This window comes from Pan paniscus, chromosome 20 (assembly GCF_029289425.2).
Source record: "Pan paniscus chromosome 20, NHGRI_mPanPan1-v2.0_pri, whole genome shotgun sequence".
NCBI classification, from domain to species: Eukaryota; Metazoa; Chordata; class Mammalia; order Primates; family Hominidae; genus Pan; species Pan paniscus.
In genome coordinates, this window is record NC_073269.2 from 16,284,177 (window position 1) to 16,305,265 (window position 21,089).

At 52.1% G+C, this 21,089-nt stretch overlaps 2 protein-coding genes across 3 annotated transcripts; one reads left to right on the top strand and one right to left on the bottom strand.

Moving 5' to 3' along the window:
• The first annotated feature begins 4,620 nt into the window (after positions 1–4,620).
• Positions 4,621–6,105, top strand: SWSAP1 (SWIM-type zinc finger 7 associated protein 1). The gene is made up of 2 exons (XM_003830492.5): positions 4,621–4,869; positions 5,453–6,105. The coding sequence occupies exons 1-2, from the start codon at positions 4,621–4,623 to the stop codon at positions 5,954–5,956; spliced, it is 753 nt and encodes a 250-aa protein (XP_003830540.1). The 3' UTR covers positions 5,957–6,105.
• A 1,417-nt stretch (positions 6,106–7,522) lies between these two features.
• On the bottom strand, positions 7,523–14,147 carry EPOR (erythropoietin receptor). 2 transcript variants are annotated; one of them, XM_003830493.6, is made up of 8 exons: positions 14,031–14,147; positions 13,035–13,170; positions 11,863–12,038; positions 11,625–11,782; positions 10,989–11,142; positions 10,817–10,904; positions 8,618–8,705; positions 7,523–8,522 (listed from the first exon to the last, which is right to left on the bottom strand). In XM_003830493.6, exons 1-8 carry the CDS (start codon positions 14,143–14,145, stop codon positions 7,911–7,913), a joined length of 1,527 nt encoding a protein of 508 aa, XP_003830541.1. In that variant the 5' UTR covers positions 14,146–14,147; the 3' UTR covers positions 7,523–7,910. The 2 variants fall into 2 exon arrangements, with proteins under 2 accessions (XP_003830541.1, XP_034800729.1); XM_034944838.3 differs by lacking the exon at positions 14,031–14,147 and having other exon boundaries at positions 13,035–13,291.
• Between the last annotated feature and the right edge of the window lie 6,942 nt (positions 14,148–21,089).

A 21,089-nucleotide genomic window follows, 5' to 3' on the forward strand; every position in this document is an offset into this window, starting at 1 on the left:
CATTACTACTAAAAATACAAAAAATTAGCCGAGCGTGGTGGTATGCGCCTGTAATCCCAGCTACTCAGGAGGCTGAGGCAGGAGAATCGCTTGAACCCAGGAGGCGGAGGTTGCAGTGAGCAGACATCATGCCATTGCGCTCCAGCTTGGGCAACAAAAGCGAAACTCCAGCTCAAAAAAAAAAAAAAAAAATGAAAGCCTTCTCAGCTGGGCACAAGTGGCTCACTCCTGTAATCCCAACACTATGGTCTAGGTAGGAGGATTGCTTGAACCCAGGAGTTTGAGATCAGCCTAGGCAATGTAGCAAGACCCCGCTCTCTAAAAAGTAAAGCGTTTAGGCCTGGAGCAGTGGCTCACGCCTGTAATCCCAGCACTCAGAGAGGCTGAGGTGGCAGATCACCTGAGGTCAGGAGTTCAAGACCAGATTGGCCAACATAGTGAAACCCCATCTCTACTACAATTACAAAAATTAGCCAGGAGTGGCAGCATGCGCCTGTAATCCCAGCTACTCAGGAGGCTGAGGCAGGAAAATCACTTGAACCCGGGAGGCGGAGGTTGCAGTGAGTCCAGATCGCACCATTGCACTCCAGCCTGGGTGACAGTGCGAGACTCGGTCTCAAAAAATAAAAAAACGACAACAACGACAACAAAAATCAAAAGCCTTCTCAACATGCACCTGTGGGTCTCACAGCATCTCAATCTCAAGTTGACTAAAACAGAGCTCTGATTTAGAATGTCACAACACAACTATCCCAGGCACAGAGCTCTCTCCTGTCTCCTCATGACTCGAGTAAAAGCCAACTTTCTCCCAATGCCTCAGGGCCCTTGCACTGAATGAATGCACTGAATGAATTCTCCACCTAGAATGTTCTTCCCCTGCATATTTGCACAGTTCACGCCCTGACCTCTCTCAGGCCTTTTCTCAAATGTCGCCTTCCCAGCCTGACCCAACCACCCTATTCAAAATTGAAAAAACAACTGGCCCTTCCTTCTAACTTCCCTTCCTTGTGCAAATTTCTTTTCTTTTTTTTTTCTTTTGAGATGGAGTCTTGCTCTGTCACCCAGGCTGGAATGCAATGGTGCGATCTCAGCTCACTGCAACCTCCACCTCCCGGGTTCAAGTGATTCTCCTGCCTCAGCCTCCTGAGTAGCTGTGATTACAGGCGCCCCACCCCGCCCAGCTAATTTTTGTATTTTTAGTAGAGATGGGGTTTCACCATGTTGGTCAGGCTGGCCTCAAACTCCCGACATCAGGTGATCCGCCCGCCTCAGCCTCCCAAAGTGCTGGGATTACAGGGGTGAGTCGCCGTGCCCGGTCCCTTGTGCAAATGTCTTTTTGCCTATGCTTGTCATGTGCTCACACAGTGTTTCAATTCCTCGTGATGCTCAGTGGGTCTTTATAGGTCTCCCTCACTCGGATGTCGCTCCACCAGGACAGAGATTTGATCTGTTGTCTGTTCACTGTGGGGTCTACAGTTACTAGAATGGGCCCTGATACATAGTAGATACTCAATAAATGTTTGTTAAATGCATGAATTTATTGCTTGAGGATGCCAGTAAACTAAGGATAGGCACAGAGTGACCCCAAGCCACCTAGTTCCTACCCTGTAGCCCCAGGTCCAACCCTACCTGCAGGCAGGTACATTCCTCCATGATTCTCCTCTATGGTAAATCTTCTTCTGTCAAGATGTGAAGACAGGCCAGACACAGTGGCTCATGCCTATAATCCTGGCACTCTGGGAGGCCAAGACAGGCGGATCATCTGAGGTCAGGAGTTTGAGACCAGCCTGGCCAACATGGTGAAACCCTGTCTCTACTGAAAGAAATACAAAAGAAAAAAAAATAAGCTGGGCGTAGTGGTGTGTACCTGTAATCCAAGCTACCCGGAAGGCTGAGGCAGGAGAATTGCCGGAACCCGGGAGGTAGAGGCTGCAGTGAGCCGAGATCGCGCCACTGCACTCCAACCTGGGTGACAGAGCGAGACTCCGTCTCGAAAAAAAAAAACAACACAACAACAATAACAACAAAAACAGATAATCAGTTAAAGAGTGAAATGTGTGCAATTTTGGGCAGGCAGTCAGGGGAAGCCTCTCTGAGTAGATGATATTTTGACCAAAGACCTAAAAAGAGTGGAGGGAAAAAAAAGTCGGCTGGGCACGGTGGCTCACACCTGTAATCCCAGCACTTTAGGAGGCCAAGGCGGGCAGATCACCTGAGGTCAGAAGTTTGAGACCAGTCTGACCAACACGGAGAAACCCCGTCTGTACCAAAAATACAAAATCAGCCGGCCGTGGTGGTACATGCCTGTAATCCCAGCTACTTGGGAGGCTGAGGCAGGAAAATCACTTGAACTTGGGAGACGGAGGTTGCGATGAGCCAGGATTGCACCATTGCACTCCAGCCTGGGCAACAAGAGCAAAACTCCGTCTCAAAAAAAAAAAAAAAAAAAGCCAGAAGTATATCTGGAAGCTGACTGCTACACACACGAGAACATCAAGTGCAAAGGACTTGTGGTGAGGCTGTATGCAGCATGCTCCCATGTATGTAACTGTGCTGGACTCTGTGATGTGGGTGTCACTACTGAGTATTTGTGCATTTTTGTTTGTTTTTGTTGAGATAGGGTCTCGCTCTGTTGCCCAGGCTGGAGTGCAGTGGCACAATCACTGCTTACTGCAGCTTTGACTTCCTTGGGCTCAAGCAATCCTCCTGCCTCAGACTCCCAAGTAGCTGGGACTACAGGTGCACGCCACCACACCTGGCTAAATTTTTTTTTTTTTTTTTTTTTTTTTTTGGAGACAGAGTCTCACTCTGTCGCCCAGGCTGGAGTGCAGTGGCGCGATCTCGGCTCACTGCAAGCTCCATCTCCCGTGTTCACGCCATTCTTCTGCCTCAGCCTCCCAAGCAGCTGAGACTACAGGCACCTGCCACCATGCCTGGCTAATTTTTTTTCTATTTTTAGTAGAGGCTGGGTTTCACCGTGTTAGCCAGGATGGTCTTGATCTCCTGACCTTGTGATCTGCCCGCCTCGGCCTCCCAAAGTGCTGGGATTACAGGCGTTAGCCACCGCGCCCGGCCAACACCTGGCTAATTTTGAAGTATTTTGTAGAGATGGGGGTCTCCCTACATTGCCCAGGCTGGTCTTGAACTCTTGGCCTCAGGCAATCCTCCTGCCTTGGCCTCCCAAAGCACTGGGACTACAGACATAAGCCACTACCCTGGCCTGTTTGTGCATTTGGAGTGTTGAAATGTGAGGTGAATCATGGGTTGTATATCTGCTGGGGGATGGGGGCTGAGGTGGTGTGTTTGACAGCGCAGTGTATCGGTGTGCTTCACTGTGTGTGTAGTGGCAATGTCATAGTTGCGTGTTTTGCAAGAGAAAGGGTGTGGGGGATGAATGTGGGACAGAGTTTGTATGGGATGCTTTGTGTCAGGATAGGGCAAGGTTGGAGCATGTGGATGATGGGGATTCTGAAAGTAGAATATATTCAGAGATGCCATGGTGTGTGTGTGTGTGTGTGTGTGTGTGTGTAGAGGGGTGTGAGTGAGCCCAGCTGTGTGAGTGGGTGTGTTGGGGGATGTCGTGGAGCTGTTTTCTGGTCCCAGAGGGAGAGAGAAAGCCCAGGAAATCTCACTTTCTCCCTGCCCCTGGGTCTCCAGGCAACCGCACCACTTTGGAGTTACCAGGAGACAAGGTTGCCAGGGCAACACAGGCGTGAGTGGCAGCTCTGGGGCGAAGTCTGGGTGAGAAGATCCAGCCAGGGATCACGATCATTCACTTTGTTCCTCCCTTTCTCCCTGCTTCTCATCAATCCCACCTCCCTTCCTTCATTGTCTTAACGAGCACGTATTTGAGAACCTACAAATGTGCTAGGTGCTATTCTGGGTACTGGAGAACAGAAGTGAACAAGACAATGTCCCTGCTGTATCTCTCCTTCAGTCTTCCAGCTCCTGTCTCTTTATTTCTCCTGCTCCCTTATTTGTCCTGCGGTCCTGCCTTCCCCCCGTACCACAAAGGCGGCCCCACAGAACCCCTTAGCCAGTGAGGAAGTAAGTTGAGAGGCTTCATCTCACAGACTTTCGGGGATGGCCGTTGATGTTTTGTCCACGAGCCTGTGTCCCCAGATACACACTCCGGCCCATACTCAGGTGCACAGAAAGACAAGCACACAGCTCATCCCCCTCTCCAAAACTCTCAGTTGTCATTGGATGACATCAGCAAAACCACACACAAATACATGCCGATCACAATACTCCTCTGAGATATCATAAGCCCCATTTTACAGCAGGGCAAACTGAGGCTAGGAGACTTTAAATAATATGTCACTCATTCTGGTCTACTCCTCCAACTCTCAACCCTTATATTTGTCTGATTAGCTAACAATAATAGTAATCGTGCTGGTTCCCCCAGCAGCCTCCCTCAGGGAAGGATCTTATTTCCCTCGAATGCACCCATTCCTCCGCATAGGTTCTAACCATTTGCCCATTCACCAGAGGAATCGAGTTTTGATGGACAGATTTCTAGACCAATAGAGAAACTAAGTGAACTGTACCGACGCGGCCACGGCTTGGGCGGGACTAAGGCTGGGAACGAGCCACCGATTGGTCAGAGCTACGCGGCGAATGGCGGAGACGCTGAGGCGGGTGCTAACCAAGGGCGGTGCGGCCTGGTCCGGGGAGGAGAACACGCCTGCCGCCGGACCGCCTTTGCTGCTGCTCGGTACACCAGGATCTGGAAAAACAGCGCTGCTATTTGCTGCGGCCCTAGAGGCGGCGGGGGAGGGCCAAGGCCCAGTCCTCTTCCTGACACGAAGGCCTCTTCAAAGCATGCCCCGCGGGACCGGAACGACTCTAGACCCAATGCGACTCCAGGTAACCGTGGGGGTGGGAGCAGAGGCGTTCTAGCCAATGGTTGAGTAGATCCGGGATATTGAGTAACAGGTAGACAAGCCAATGGAGAGGACGGTGGAAGGGCGAGCCAGGGCAGCCACGATGGGGCGGAGTCAGACCGGCGGAGTGAGGCGTGGCACCACGCGGAGCTTAGTTAAGATTGAAGTGAGAGCCCATCCAATGATGGGCGGTGTTAGCAAGAGGCGGTGCCCAGAGATTGAAGTCCGGCCCATCAAGGGGCGGGGCTAAGCTTGGGTCCATTCTGGACCTGAGTTGGTTCCTGTTAGTGTCAAGGGTGGGGTCAGACCGAGAATGCTGGGGGAGGGTTTTCCGTGGAAAAATTGCGCTAGAGATTTGGCCAAAAACAAACAAGCAAAAATGGCTTGCCCTCAACTAATACTCGGCAGTGATGAGTGCTGGAAAAACGGGCGAATATAAGAATATTTAACAGCTCTGAGCTGGTTCATCCTGGAACCAAGGAAAGTATGCAAGGAGGCAGGGTTACTTTTAAGGAGTCTGGCTTCCTGTGCTGAATCCGGCCCTTTCCTTCTGTTTCTCCTTCTAGAAGATCCGCTTCCAGTACCCACCCTCAACCCGAGAGCTTTTCCGGCTCCTGTGCTCTGCCCATGAGGCCCCGGGGCCAGCCCCCTCCCTTCTGCTGCTCGACGGCCTAGAAGAGTACCTAGCGGAAGACCCAGAGCCCCAGGAAGCCGCCTACCTCATTGCCTTACTTCTAGACACAGCTGCCCACTTCAGCCACCGGCTTGGGCCTGGCCGGGATTGTGGGCTCATGGTGGCCCTCCAGACCCAGGAGGAGGCAGATAGTGGGGACGTCCTGCACCTGGCACTGCTCCAGCGGTATTTTCCTGCCCAGTGCTGGCTGCAGCCAGATGCACCAGGTCCAGGAGAGCACGGCCTCCGAGCCTGCCTGGAGCCAGGCGGGCTGGGCCCCAGAACAGAGTGGTGGGTGACTTTCCGATCAGATGGAGAAATGATGATCGCTCCGTGGCCCACCCAGGCTGGTGACCCCAGCTCAGGCAAGGGTTCAAGCTCTGGAGGCCAGCCCTGAGCTTTGGTGGGTGACTACCTCTCTGTGCTTCAGTTTCCCATGGCTGGAATACTTACCTCAGGGACATATGCAGATCCAAAGACCTAAACAATGTAAAGTGCTTTTTCTCTTTTAAAAGTATAGCATTATCTTGTATATATTTTACCCAATCAATATGTTGTTTATAGTTTCATTGCTTTAAACTTTATAAAAAGAGCTTCAGGCCAGGCGTGGTGGCTCACGCCTGTAATCCCAGCACTTTGGGAGGCTGAGGCGGTCACATCACCAGAGGTCAGGAGTTGGAGACCAGCCTGCCCAACATGATGAAACCCTGTATCAACTAAAAGTACAAAAAAAATTAGCTGGGTGTGGTGGCAGGTGCCTGTAGTCTCAGCTACTCAGGAGGCTTAGGCAGGAGAATTGCTTGAACCCAGGAAGCGGAGGTTGCAGTGAGCCGAGATTGTGCCACTACACTCCAGCCTGGGTGACAAAGTGAGACTCCATCTCAAAAAAAAAAAAAAAAGTTTGAGACTTCCTTCTTTTTGCACTCAATGTTGTTGCTAAGATTCATCTACATTTTTTTAGTTCATTCCTTTTTCCATATTGCATATAATTCCATGGGTGACTATACCCTGATTTCTTCATCAGATTGCCTTATTTACTGCTGCGAACATTCTTGCACACATGCCCTGGTACGTGTGTGTGTTTTTAGGGGCCGAGACAGGTGGATCACCTGAGGTCAGGAGTTCGAGGTCAGCCCGGCCTACATGGTGAAACCCCGTCTCTACTAAAAATACAAAATTTAGCCAGGCATGGTGGCATGCACCTGTACTCCCAGCTACTTGGGAGGCTGAGACAGGAGAATTGCTTGAACCTGGGAGGCAGAGGTTGCAGTGAGCTGAGATCGAGCCACTGCACTCCAGCCTGGGTGATGAAGACGAGACTCCGTCTCAAAAAAAAAAAAAAAAATCAGTCAGGCTTGGTGGTGCACGCCAGTAGTCCCAGCTACTCGAAAAGCTGAGGCAGGAGGATCGCCTGAGCCCAGGAGGTCGAGGCTGCAGCGTTTGAGCTACTGGGCTCCAGCCTGTGCAACAGAGTGAGACCCTGTCTCAGAAAAAAAAAGAAGTAGTTAAAGCAAAACTCCCATTGAGTTACTTGTTGACACCAAGTGTCATCAGAGTACTTTCTTAGAACATGGCCTGATTCAGAATTACTGTTATTATTATTAGTGGCAGAGACTAGCTAGTGGCCCTTAAACAGCTTTGCTCTTCCTGGGTGTACAGCTAAACTAAGTTTCCTGGCCTTTCATGTGACTGGGGTCATGTGACTGTTTCCAGCCAATGAGGTGTGAGAAGAAGAGAGGAAGCCCATTTCCAGGCCAGATCCCTCAAATGGCCCATTGAGGGTCATTGCTGCCCTTTTTCTTCCCTTGCTGACTGGCAGTTTGTAGAACAGGGGATCCATCTAAGTACCCTAAGAGAAGGTAGAGCTACAGACTGGAAGAGTCTGAACCTCTGACTCATCCCATGGATGGCTGCCCATTTGAGCTGAGTTAGGAGAGAGAAATCATTTAATGTGGTAAGCCAGTAAGATTTAAGAGCTGTTTAACATACTATTTTGTTATGTTATGAGTAGCATTCAGATTGCAGATCCAGCTTCTGAATAAGCTCAAGAACTTTAACTTCTATCCCTATGGCCTATGCCCGGGGGAAGATGTGACTTAAAGGGTGTTTGTAGAAATCATGGTAGAAAAACTTACATACATATGTGTATATATATATATAGATACAAAAAAAACTATACATATTTAAAAATACTGCAAGGTTGTGGTTTCCTGAGCAGGATGGATTGGGCAGACAAAATCAGCAATGCCCCTGCTCCTGAGAGAGGCCTCGCCATCCCTGTTCAGTAAGTCTTGAGTCTGCACTGGTTCTCTGAGTCATATTGGATCCCTGATCATCTGCAGCCTGGTGTCCTAAGAGCAAGCCACATAGCTGGGGGGCAGAGGCTCAGCGGCTGGGATAAGGCTGTTCTCATAAGGGTTGGAGTAGGGGCCATCGGATAAGCCCCCTTGGGCTCCCTGGGAGTCCCCTGAGCTGTAGTCAGTTGAGATGCCAGAGTCAGATACCACAAGGTACAGGTACTTTAGGTGGGGTGGGGTAGGGGGCAGCTCAGGGCACAGTGTCCATGGACGCAAGAGCTGGGAGCTGGGGTCCAGGATAGTGTACTCAAAGCTGGCAGCAGAGGCTCCCTCTGGGCTGGGCTTCGAGGCCAAAGCAGATGAGCAGGAGGATGCTTCTGAGCCTTCATCCATGGCCACTATGTCCACACTGCCACCAGGCCCTGGGAGGTCCTCACTGGGCGGGTTCTGGGGCAGCAACCATTTGTCCAGCACCAGATAGGTATCCTGGGCATGCTCACTGCCCACTGGCTCCAGCAGGGGGCCCTCATCATCTGTCCCCGGCTCCACTGCCTGCATCGTCCCCCAGCAGCGCTCTGAGAGGACTTCCAGGGAAGCAGGTGGGTCCTCCGTGAAGGGGGTGCAGGGGCTCCACCACAGGCAGCCATCATTCTGGTACAGCCACAGCTGAAGAAATAGCACCAACCTGCTCAGAGAGGCCTGCAGTTTGGCTGCAAGAAGCAGGGAAGCCCAGGCACTGAGGGGACAACCAGGCCACCTACCTGGAAGTTACCCTTGTGGGTGGTGAAGAGGCCTTCAAACTCGCTCTCTGGGCTCGGGATGCCAGGCCAGATCTTCTGCTTCAGAGCCCTGTAGAAGCCAATAGAAATAGTTACATAGATATGACTCATTGAATACTCACCAATACCCCCTCCACTCCCAGTCATAGGGGCACAGATACACTTGGTCCCTGTGATCACAATGGAGGCAGAGGAGTACATCAGGGCCGGGGGAGACAGGGGTTTTGGCTGAAGCATCAGCAAGGCCCTACAAAAGGGTAAATGGAACAGGGTATTGAAGGGTGCATAGGAGTTCAATATACCTTGGTCATTCTCCCTTTAATCCTGGCCATGGCCAGGTGCAGTGGTTTACACCAGCACTATAATCCCAGTACTTTGGGAGGCTGAGGTGGGAGGATCATTTGAACCCAGGAGTTCAAGACCAGCCTGGGAAACGTAGTGAGACCCCATCTCTAAAAAAAATAAAATAAAATAAATTTAAAAACCCAAAACCCTGGCCCAGATTTTTCCAGGAGGTCCATGATGTCACTTCATAGATAAATATTATGTTACCTTCTGGGGTAATGAGAGAAGGCATTTAGGATAAAATCCAAGCCGGGCATGGTGGCTCATGCCTATAATCCCAGCACTTTGAGAGGCTGATGTGAGCAGATCACCTGAGGTCAGGAGTTTGAGACCAGCCTGGCCAACATGGTGGAACCCCGTCTCTACTAAAACTACAAAATTAGCCAGGCATGCACGCCTGTAATCTCAGCTACTCAGGCGGTTGAGGCAGGAGAATCGCTTGAACCTGGGAGGCAGAGATTGCAGTGAGCCAAGACTGCTGCACTGCACTACAGCTTGGGCAACAAGAGTGACTCTGTCTCAAAAAAAAAAAAAAAATTCCAAACTCCTCCCCACCACCCTGCAGAAGGCCCTGCATTATATGACCCCTGTCACCTCCCTCATCTCAATATCTGCCACACCCCCTTACATACCACTCTAGCCATGTGGCAATTTTTTTTTTTTTTTTTTTGAGACGGAGTTTCACTCTTATTGCCCAGGCTGGAATGCGATGGCACGATCTCGGCTCACCCACAACCTCCACCTCCCAGGTTCAAGTGATTCTCCTGCCTCAGCCTCCCGAGTAGCGGGGATTACAGGCATGTGCCACCACGCTTGGCTAATTTTGTATTTTTAGTAGAGGTGGGGTTTCTCCATGTTGGTCAGGCTGGTCGCGAACTCCCAACCTCAGGTGATCTGCCTGCCTCGGCATCCCAAAGTGCTGGGATTACAGGCGTGAGCCACCATGCCAGGCCATGCCATGTGGCAATTCTTGAAGCTGGCTGAATGTTCCAATCTCATTCCCACCTCAGGGCCTTTGCACTTGCTGTTTCTTCTCCCCACTTTTCAAGCGGCTGCTTCCTTCCAATCTTCAGGTTTCCACTCTGATGTCACCTCCTCCTGGAGGCCTTCCCTGACCATCCTGTCATGTCACCACATTCTGTTTGTTTCTGTGATATCACTCATTACAATTTGTCATCAAATATTTCTTGGGTCCCTTGTTTGTTGACTTGAGATCCACAAGGTCAGGGACTTGTGGTCAGGGTCTAGCTTGTTCTCCATTCTCTCTCCAGTGCCTGGCACATGTTTGGCACTCTGTTTGTATTTTCCAACCAAGTAAATGAACAGGGCCATGAAAGACGACTAGCAGATTGCTTAGCAGACAAGGCAGGAAGGGCATTCCAGGCAGAGGGAACAGCATGGGCAAAAGCTTGGGGGTGTGAAACCACCTAGTGTGTGCTTGGAATTACAAATACCTCAGAACGGCTAGTCTGATCATAGTGTCTGAGAAGCTTGACCGCAGGGGTGCGGAGGCATTCAGGGTCTTAAATTCTTTCACTAAATCCATCTAGTTGATTTTACAAAGGTGATGACACTGGGGAAAGGAACTAACAAAGGGACCCAAGAAATGGCAGCCCCTGATGTAGAAGGAAAATCAGGTGAAAGTCCCCAAGAGCAGAAAATGTTAACGAAGAGTCTGGGTCTAGTCTGGCATGCATCCCAGCCCTGCCACTGATGTGAATCCTTACTGCGTGACCTTGGGCAAGTGCGTGTCTCTCTCTGAGCCTAGGTTTCCATAGTGAAAGAGGACCGTTGGCGGAGAGGAGTCTGGGCCCAGCGCCCAAATGGGGAGCTCACCGGCGGTGGGAGAGCAGCGCGAGCACGGTCAGCAGCACCAGGATGAGCACGAGGATGAGGGAGAGCGTCAGGATGAGGGGGTCCAGGTCTAAGAGGCGGGGAGGAGGTCAGGGCGGGGGGCTTGCCCCGTGATTCGCCCTGGCTCCTCCTACACCCCCGCCTGGGGCCTCACCGCTAGGCGTCAGCAGCGACACAGGCTCCGACCAGGCGCTCCAGAAGCCGCCGAAGCTCGGCTCAGCCATACGCGCGCGGACGGCGAAGGTGTAGCGCGTCCGGCCCCGCAGGTTGCTCAGCACACACTCGGTGCGGCCCTCCAGGATCTCCACCTGGGGGCGGAATCAGGGCGAGGGACGCGTAGCAGACAAAAATAGATCACGTGGGGGCGGGCCCTGGTGGAACTGAGCCAATCAGGGGAAAGGAAAACGGTGCCCTAGAATTGCAATGGGACCAATAAGAGTAGGGGGAGGAGCCCGAGAAAGCTCAGGGCCAATCAGAGAGAGAGTCTCTGGTACGAAAGGGCGGGACCCGGGCAATTTAATATCTGGGCTAGCACTCGTAGAGGGACCCGGGCGCTAAAGGGGTCTAGGGTTACGGGCCGGAGGGAGAAGAAGTTGGGGTTCAGCAGGCTTGCGAGGACATTAGGAAAGGGGGTGTGTCTGTGGGCGTGGAACGGTCTTCAGCACCAGGGTAATGGGATGTGGGATGTTACGGACCGGCCCTGAAAGCGGCACCGGGCGCGACCTCGAGAGGCGTGGCTGGGCCGTAGTCAGTGGAGCTTTGGGGGCTGGGCCGTAGGGGCTGGCCTCACCCTCTGTACGCTCCCTGCGCCGTTGCCGGCCGAGACGTCCACCTCGTAGCGGATGTGGGACGTCATGGGTGTCTCAGGCGGCGGGAGCCAGCGCAACACTACGTGGCCGCTCTCGTCAGCCAACCGCGCCACCAGACCCACGGGGGCGTCTAGGAGCACTGCAGGCATGGGGGTTGGTCAGGTGGGCGAGGACTGAGACCCTCTCCTCCGACCACTCCTCCATTCCCAGAGCACTTACCTACTTCATTGATGTGGATGACACGGTGATATCGCGGAGCGCCGGAGGCTGCTGTGACGCGCAACTCTAGGGGCACGAAGCTCGACGTGTCGGCTGTAGGCAGCGAACACCAGAAGCGCACCGCACCACGAGCCGTGGGAGCCTGGTGCAGGCGACACAGCTTCCATGGCTCATCCCTATGCGCCCAGGGAAGGGAGCAGGTTGGGAGGGGGGACCGGGGAGTTGGCATTGCCCGGCCTGTGGGGGGCAGTGTGTATGTGTGACACAAGGTCTATCCTTGTGTGTGTGTGTGACAAGGTCTTCCTTCGTCGCCCAGGCTGGAGTGCAGTGGCGCGATCATGGCTCACTGCAGCCTCAAATTCTGGGGCTTAAGGGATCCTCCCACCTCAGCTTCCCAAGTAGTTGAGACCACAGGCACGCGCCACGCCTGGCTTTTTTTTTTTTTTTTTTTTTTTGAGACGGAGTTTCGCTCTTGTTGCCCAGGCTGGAGTGCAATGGCGCTACCTCGGCTCACCGCAACCTTCGCCTCCCGGGTTCAAGCGATTCTCCTGCCTCAGCCTCCCGAGTAGCTGGGATCACAGGCATGCGCCACCACGCCCGGCTAATTTTGTATTTTTAGTAGAGATAGAGTTTCTCCATGTTGGCCAGGCTGGTCTCAAACTCCCGACCTCAGGTGATCCGCCCGCCTCAGCCTCCCAAAGTGCTGGGATTACAGGCGTGAGCCACCGCGCCCAGTCTAATTTTTTTTTTAAGAGACGGGGATCTCGCTGTGTTGCCCAGGCTGGTCTTGAACTCCTGGGCTCAAGCGGTTCTTCCGCCTCGACCTTCCAAAGAGTTGGGATTACAGGCATGAGCCACTGCTGGCCTCCTTTTGGATACTACCTCGAGAAGGCGTCCCAGCCCCGACGTAGTAACGCCTTACCCTCGATTTGGAGGCGTTGTTATCCCAGCCTGATGTTTGGGGTCGCGTTCCAGCGGTGATCGCGGGAGTGTTCGCGCCCCGGCCCATAGAGGGCGTGCCAGCCCTGGACCCGCAGGTTTCCCTCCAGTGACCACGACTGGAGGCGCCGTCGGGCCTCAAACAGCAGGGGACATACGAGGCTACGACCTCCAGGGAGCTCTGCCCCACCCCCTCCCTCCGCCCGTGGAGGCACCCGCCGGATCGGACTCACTCGAGCTGGTAGGAGAAGCTGTAGTTGCCCGGGCCCACCCCAGCGCTCGCCGCTTCCTCCCAGAAACACACCAAGTCCTCCAACCTCTCGGTGAAGCACAGAAGCTCTTCGGGCCCCCGGGCCGCCAGCAAGGCCGCTGGGGAGGGGCGACAAAGGAAGGGCATGGGGATCTGAGCTCTATCCTCGGGAGACAGCCCCCTCCTCTTCCCTCCCGCAGCCTGGGCGGACCCGATAAGAAAAAAGCCCCGCCCTGCCATCTTCCCAAGCGGGGCCCTTGGAGGGGTCCGCAGAGGTGGTGCCCCCCTAATTCCCAGAGGCAAGTTGCTCGCCTTACTGTCCCCCGCCGTCACCACTGGCGCACACCTGCCCACCCAGCGGCCAGCTGAGCTGGGCGCGGCGTTCAAGACCTCGAGCTCGGGACTGCCAGCCCCGCCCCAGCCTAGGACACGCGCGCGGCTGGGGGTGTGTGCGGAGAGCGGGCCCCCTATCGGCCCCGGCAGGCTCCCCGCCAACCGATAGCGCCAACCGTGCCCCCCGCCTCCCTCCCTCCACCGGGCCGGGCAAGTGATCTGGCGCCCTCACACAAACCGTGTTTACAGTAGCCTGTGGCTTGGCCCCTCTAACTCGGACCCGGGCTTTACCCTCCCTCCCCTAGGGAGGGTCGGCTTGGTCCCCACCCCCCAGGGACCTTAGCACCAAGTCAGCCCCCTTAGGATTTAGCATGTCCCAGACTCCCTGAAAAGGTAAAACGGGAATCTTAAGCCCACTCTAGCTCTTGCCCGGGACGCGATCAGGAGTCTTGGATCCTAACATACCCCACCCCGCCCCCCACCCATCCAGGACCCAGTCTAAGGGTTCAGATGCCAGCTTGGTCCCCCAGGACCCGGTCAGGAAGTCCAGAAACAGGCATGGCCCCCAGGACCTAGGCTGGGAGTTCAGGCCCCAGCATGGTCCTGCAGGCTCCAGCGTAGGGGTCCACACGCAGCTCATCCTTACCTTTGCTCTCGAACTTGGGGTCCGGGAGGTTAGGCGGGGGCGCCCAGGCGGCCCCAGCGAGCAGGAGACAAAGGGAGCCGACCTGGGGCCAGAGGGACGCCCCGAGGTGGTCCATGATACAGCCCCCGCCACGGGGAGCCCAGGGCTCCTGCCCCTCCGTCCCCCGCCCCTGGCACAGTCCGCAGCTGGGTCAGCAGCTGCCTCCGCCGGACGCAGCTGACCAGGCCCTTCCCGACCAGGCGCCTCTAAGTGGCAGATCCCCGAGGGGGCGGGGCCAGCACTCAGCCTGGGTAGAGATAAGTGCCTGGCGGGAGGAGGCAGGGGCCCTTCCCGAGCCCAGAGGCCGCTTGGGGGCAGGGGAGGGAGTTGGGCCGCAACAGCTCCCGTTCTGGCTTCAGACACACGTTTTTTTTTTCCTTTGTGGCCCTGGACAGGTGACTTACCTTACCTGAGCTTCAGACTTCTCATCTGTAAAATCTAGCCTGGCACATAGCGAACATTCCAAAAAATGTATCTACTGATTTTATCACAGAAATCAGCATCTCTTCCCAGCCTGGAAATAAATAAAAATTATTTTTTCTCTCTCTCTCTCTCTCCTTCTTTCCTTCCTTCCTTTCTTTCTTCCTTCCTTCCTTCCTTCCTTCCTTCCTTCCTTCCTTCCCTCCTTCCCTCTCTCTCTCTCTGTCTCAGTCAGGGTGTTGCTCTGTCACCCAGGCTGGAGTGCAGTGGCACAATCATAGCTCACTGAAGCCTCTGGACTGAAGCAATCTTCCCACTGCACCTGGCTAATTTTTAAAATTCTTTGTAGAGATGGGATCCCACTATGTTGTCCAGGGTGGTCTTGAAATCCTGGACTTAAGCAATCCTCCAGGCTCCATCTCCCAATGTGCTGGGAATACCAGCACGAGCCACTGAAGCCGGCCAATAATAATCCTTGCAATGACCAGCAGTTGAGTGTTTACACAGTGCTAGGCCATGCTCCTGGGCAGTATGCATAATATGTGAGATTTTCATTTATGAATTTTTGGGAAAAAAATTTTTACCACCCACATTTTTATTCTCTTGGGCTGGGCCCGGTGGCTCACGCCTATAATCCCAGCACTTTGGGAGGCCGACGTGGGCAAATCACTTGAGGTCAGGAGTTTGAGACCAGCCTGGCCAACATGGTGAAATCCCATCTCTACTAAAAATACAAAAATTAGCCAGGTGTGGTGGCGTGTGCCTGTAATCCCAGCTACTCAGGAGGCTGAGGCATGAGAACTGCTTCAATCTGGGAGATGAAGATTTCAGTGAGCCAAGATCATGCCACTGCAACTCCAGCCTGGGCAACAGAGTGAGACTCCATCTCAAAAAATAATAATAATTGGCTGGGCGCGGTGGCTCATACCTGTAATCCCAACACTTTGGGAGGCCGAGACAGGCGGATCATGAGGTCAGGAGTTCGAGACCAGCCTGGGCAACATGGCGAAACCACGTCTCTACTAAAAATACAAAAATTAGCCAGGCGTAGGCCGGGCGCGGTGGCTCACGCCTGTAATCCCAGCACTTTGGGAGGCTGAGGTGGGCAGATCACGAGGTCAAGAGATCAAGACCATCCTGGCCAACATGGTAAAACCCCATCTCTACCAAAAATACAAAAATTAGCTGGGCATGGTGCTGCATGCCTGTAATCCCAGCTACTTGGGAGGCTGCAGGAGAATCGCTTGAACCCAGGAGCCGGAGGTTTCAGTGAGCCGATATTGTGCCACTGCACTCCAGCCTGGTGACAGAGCGGACTCCGTCTCAAAAAATATATATATATATTCGAGCGTGGTGGTGGGTGCCTGTAATCCCAGCTACTCAGGAGGCTGAGGCAGGAGAATTGCTTGAAACCAGAAGGCAGAGGTTGCAGTGAGCTGAGATCGCACCATTGCACTCCAGGCTGTGCAACAAGATTGAAACTCTGTCTCAAAAAAATAAATAAATAGTTCGTGCACTGTGGCTCATGCCTGTAATCTCAGCACTTTGGGAGGCTGAGGTGGGTGGATCACAAGGTCAGGAGATCGAGACCATCCTGGCTAACACAGTGAAACCCTGTCTTTACTAAAAATAGAAAAACATAGCCAGGCGTGGTGGCGGGTGCCTGTAGTCCCAGCTACTCGGGAGGCTGAGGCAGGAGAATGGTGTGAACCCAGGGGGTGGAGCTTGCAGTGAGCCAAGATTGCGCCACTGCACTCCAGCCTGGGCAACAGAGCGAGACTCCGTCTCAAAAAAATAAATAAAATAAATAAATAAATAAATATAAATAAATAAATAAAAATAAAATAAAATAGCAATACTCCTACCCTGTTGCTATTAAGCAGGTGGGTTTTTTGTTTTTGTCTGTAGCCAATGTGCTTATTGTCACCTGACATGTATTTGATGTTTTGTTATTGATTCGCTGCCCTTACTATTCCATGAAAGCAGGTTTTTTTTTTTTGTTTTTTTTTTAGATGGTGTCTTGCTCTGTCGCCCAGGTTGGAGTGCAATGGCACAATCTTGGCTCACTGCAGCCTTCGCCTCCTGGATTCAAGCGATTCTCCTTCCTCAGCCTCCAGAGTAGTTGGGACTACAGGTGTGTGCCACCACACCCAGCTAATTTTTGTAGTTTTAGTTGAAACGGGGTTTTGCTGTGTTGGCCAGGCTTGTCTTGAGCTCCTGACCTCAAGTGATCCCACCGCCTCAGCCTCCCAAAGTGCTGGGATTACTGGCATGAGTCACTGAGCCCAGCCAGGGATTTATTTATTTATTTTATTTATTTATTTTTTTGTGGAGTCTCGCTCTTGTTGCCCAGGCTGCAGTACAATGGCATGATCTTGGTTTACTGCAACCTCCGCCTCCTGGGTTCAAGTGATTCTCCTGCCTCTGCCTCCCGGGTAGCTGGGATTACAGGCACCCGCCACCACGCCCGGCTATTTTTTTGTATTTTTAGTAGAGACGGGGTTTCGCCATGTTGGCCAGGCTGGTCTCGAACTCCTGACTTTGTGACCCGCCCGCCTTGGCCTCCCAAAGTGCTGGGATTACAGGCATGAGCCACCAAGCCCAGCCTCAGGCAGGGATTTTTTTTTACCCTTTTGTTCTTTGCTGTATCCCTAGCATATAGAACAGGGCCTGGCGCACAGTAGAAGCTCAAGAAATATTTTGTGGAGTAAAAGATTAGAGATGTAGAGAAAATCAAGCTGAGAGAGGTAGAGAAACAGCTGATCTCGTGTTAGCCACTGGGTACAACTGTGCCTGCGTAACCCTGCGCTTTTAAAAAATGGAAGTCAACGCAAATCTCTTCCTCAGGAAATTGATATTTAGACTGTGCATGTATGTGAGAGGGAGGTGGAACAAACAAGACGGACACCTGTTTCAAAATTTGGTCACAATAAATTGTTATGAATGGCAAACCGGCCCCAGAGTTAAATGCATGTTTTCTGGAGTTGGATCAATATTTGAACAGCACCCACTTACCATGGGACCTTGAGTAAGTTACTTAACCCTCCCTTGCCTGAAGCCTGGCTGACATGGTGAGACCTTGTCTCTATAAAACACGTTTTTGTGTTGTTGTTGTTGTTTGTTTTTTGTTTTTTTAAGTAAGCCAGATGAGGCGGCACCCGTCTGTGGTCCTAGCTACTCGGGAGGCTGAGGTGGGAGGATCACTTAAGCCCAGAAGGTGGAGGCTGCAGTGAACCATGTTCATGCCGCTGCAGTCCAGCCTCGGTGACAGAGTGAGATCCCGTCTCTACAAAACATTGTTTGTTTGTTTGTTTGTTTGAGAGACGGAGTCTTTTTCTGTCGCCTAAGCTGGAGTGCAATGGCGCCATCTCGGCTCACTGCAACCTCTGTTTCCCGGGTTCAAGCGATTCTTCTGCCTCAGCTTCCCGAGTAGCTGGGACTACAGATGTGTGCCACCATGCCCAGCTAATTTTTGTATTGTTTTTAGTAGAGACGGGGTTTCGCTATATGTTGGCCAGGCTGGTCTCGAACTCCTGACCTCAGGTGATGTGCCTGCCTTGGCCTCCCAAAGTGTTGGAGTGTTGGGATTACAGGTGTGAGCCACCACGCCCAGCCAAATTTTTTTTTTTTTTTTTTTAGACGGAGTCTTGCTCAGCTGCCCAGGCTGGAGTGCAGTGGTATGACCTCAGCTCACTGGAACCACCGTCTCCCGGGTTCAAGTGATTCTCCCATCTCAGCATCCTGAGTAGCTGGGATTATAGGCACCCACCATGGCTAATTTTTGTATTTTAGTAGAGATAGGGTTTCACCATGTTGGCCAGGCTGGTCTTGAACTTCTAACCTCAGGTGATCCACCCGCCTCAGCCTCCCAAAGTGCCAGGATTACAGGCGTGAGCCATCGCACCCGGCCAACTTTGTTTTTAAGTTAGCCAGGCGAGGTGGCATGCGTCTGTGGTCTCAGCTACTCAGGGGGCTGAAGTGGGACGATTAATTGAGCCCAGGAGGTGGAGGCTACAGTGAACCATGTTCACACCACGGCACTCCAGCCTGGGTGACAGAGTGAGACCCCATCTCAAAAAAAAAAAAAAAAAACTAGTGGACGATAAGTGTCTCTTCCGGCCCAGACATGGTGGCTCTTGCCTGTAATTCCAGCACTTTGGAAGGCCGAGGCAGGGGAATCAATTGAAGATAGTAGTCTGAGACCAGCCTGGGCAACATAACAAGACCCTGACTCTACAAAAAAGAAGAAAAATTAGCCTGGTGTGGTGGTATGTGCCGGTAGTCCCAGCTACTCAGGAGGTTGAGTAGGATCATCTGAGTCCAGGAGTTCAAGGCTGCCATGAGCTATGATCGCACCACTGCACTCCAGTCTGGTTACAGAGCAAGACACTGTCTCTAAAAATAAATAAATAAGTAAATAAATAAATAAATAAATAAAATGTATAAAGTGAAAATAATGTCTACTCCACAGAGCTATGGTAAAGATTAAATTAGATTCTGTCAAGTTCTTTTTTTTTTTTTTCTTTTTTTTGAGACGGAGTTTCGCTCTTGTCGCCCAGGCTGGAGTGCAATGGCACAATCTCGGCTCACTGCAACCTCCGCCTCCCAGGTTCAAGCGATTCTCCTGCCTCAGCCTCCCGAGTAGCTGGGATTACAGGCATGTACCACCACACTCAGCTAATTTTGTATTTTTAGTAGAGACGGGTTTCTCCATGTTGAGGCTGGTCTCGAACTCCTGACCTCAGGTGATCCGCCCGCCTCGGCCTCCCAAAGTGTTGGGATTACAGGCGTGAGCCACCGCGCCTGGCCCCTGTGTCAAGTTCTTAAAACAGTATCTTGACATACAATAAGCATTCAGTAAGTATAGCAATTTGCTTAAACTAGTTCAAGAAGGATGCTGAACTAACATCCAAATGATCTTAAGAGGCTGGGTGCGGTGGCTCATGCCTGTAATCCCAACACTTTGGGATTTGGGAGACAGAGGAAAAAAATACCCATCTGGGCAAAAAATATCCAAATTGTCTTAAGGGCTTTCATTTCTTTTCTCTTTTCTTTTTTCTTTTTTTTTTTGTGACAAAGTCTTTCTTTGTCACCCAGACTGGAGTACAGTGGTGCAATCTTGGCTCACTGCAACCTCCGACTCCTGGGTTCAAGCGATTCTGTCCTGCCTCAGTCTCCTGAGTAGCTGGGATTACAGGCGTGCGCCACCACGCCTGGCTAATTTTTGTATTTTTAGTAGGGATGGCGTTTCACCATGTTGGTCAGGCTGGTCTCGAACTCCTAACCTCATGATCCACCTGACTTGGCCTCCCAAAGTGCTGGGATTACAGGCATAAGCCACTGTACCTGGCTGGTCTTAAGGTCTTAATACTCACAGAAGACCAAAATTTTAAAAAAGCCTGTAAAGGAGCGGCCAGGCACGGTGGCTCACGCCTGTAATCCCAGCATTTTGGGAGGCCAAGGCAGGTGGATCATGAGGCCAGGAGTTCGAGACCAGCCTGACCAAAATGGTGAAACCCTGTCTCTACTAAAAATACAAAAATTAGCCAGGCGTGGTGGCACGCGCCTGTTATCCTACCTACTCAAGAGGCTGAGACAGGAGAATCGCTTGAACTGGGGAGGTGGAGGTTGCAGTAAGCCAAGGTCTCGCCATTGCACTCCAGCCTGGGCAACAAAGCAAGACTCTGTCTCAAAAAAAAAAAAAAAAAAAAATGCATGTTGTGTGCTAGTAATTGGTCTTTCATCAGACCTTATATGATACTTAAATTTCTGTATCTCTACTCCCAACCCACATAATTCCTGGGCACTCCTCATTATTGCTCCAGGGATAATGTTTGAAAACCTAGTGATTATTTTTTGCCCATTCACCAGAACTCCCCCTTCTCCTCATAACAGCCCCCACATTTAATGTCCACTTACGGACTCTCCCAGGCTCCACCCCTGTGATTCAAAGTTTCTGTGCCAGCTCAAAGGGTGGGCGCAGGACCCAGGCCTGGCTAATCAGCACATCTCATTCCCCTGAACACAGTGTTTGGTTTAGGGGTGGACACATGACACAAATTGGCCCAATGGTCGCCTGCTCTGGGACTTTTTGCTGGAGCTGATGGGAAGGAGGGGCTCTGCTTGCATGGGATGGGGGAGCTGTTGGGATATAAGCCTATGCCTCCACAAGGTATGAGCCTGCCTTGGAGTAGAGCTATATATATATGTTTTTTTTTTTTTCGTAGAGACGGAGTCTTGCTCTGTCTCCCAGGCTGGAGTGCAGTGGAGTGATCTCGGCTCACTGCAACCTCCGCCTTCCAGGTTCAAGCAATTCTCTTGCCTCAGCCTCCCAAGTAGCTGGGATTACAGGTGCATGCCACCACACCCAGCTATGAGTAGAGCTATATTAAATAAAATAGTATTTGGGCTACTGTAACAGCAACTCAAATAATAGTGGCTTAAGTAAGATAAAAATTTATTTCTCTTTTATGTAACACTCCAAGTATCAACAGTCCAATATGGTAGCTCCCTGGTCTCACAGGCCCAGGCTCCTTCTAGCTTGTTGCTCAGCTATTCAGACAGTGTGAACCACCTAATCCAAAATGATCCACTCCACGT

Bases quoted from the DNA above. Each gene is read 5' to 3' on its own strand.
- SWSAP1 (XM_003830492.5), top strand. From the start codon at position 4,621: ATGGCGGAGACGCTGAGGCGGGTGCTAACCAAGGGCGGTGCGGCCTGG. The intron at 4,870-5,452 runs GTAACCGTGGGG...TTCTCCTTCTAG, and splicing joins TAGACCCAATGCGACTCCAG to AAGATCCGCTTCCAGTACCC.
- EPOR (XM_034944838.3), bottom strand. From the start codon at position 13,291: ATGGCAGGGCGGGGCTTTTTTCTTATCGGGTCCGCCCAGGCTGCGGGA. The intron at 11,143-11,624 runs GTGAGGCCAGCC...TTCCGCCCCCAG, and splicing joins GCGCAGGGAGCGTACAGAGG to GTGGAGATCCTGGAGGGCCG. The intron at 10,905-10,988 runs GTGAGGCCCCAG...CCCGCCTCTTAG, and splicing joins GTCGCTGCTGACGCCTAGCG to ACCTGGACCCCCTCATCCTG.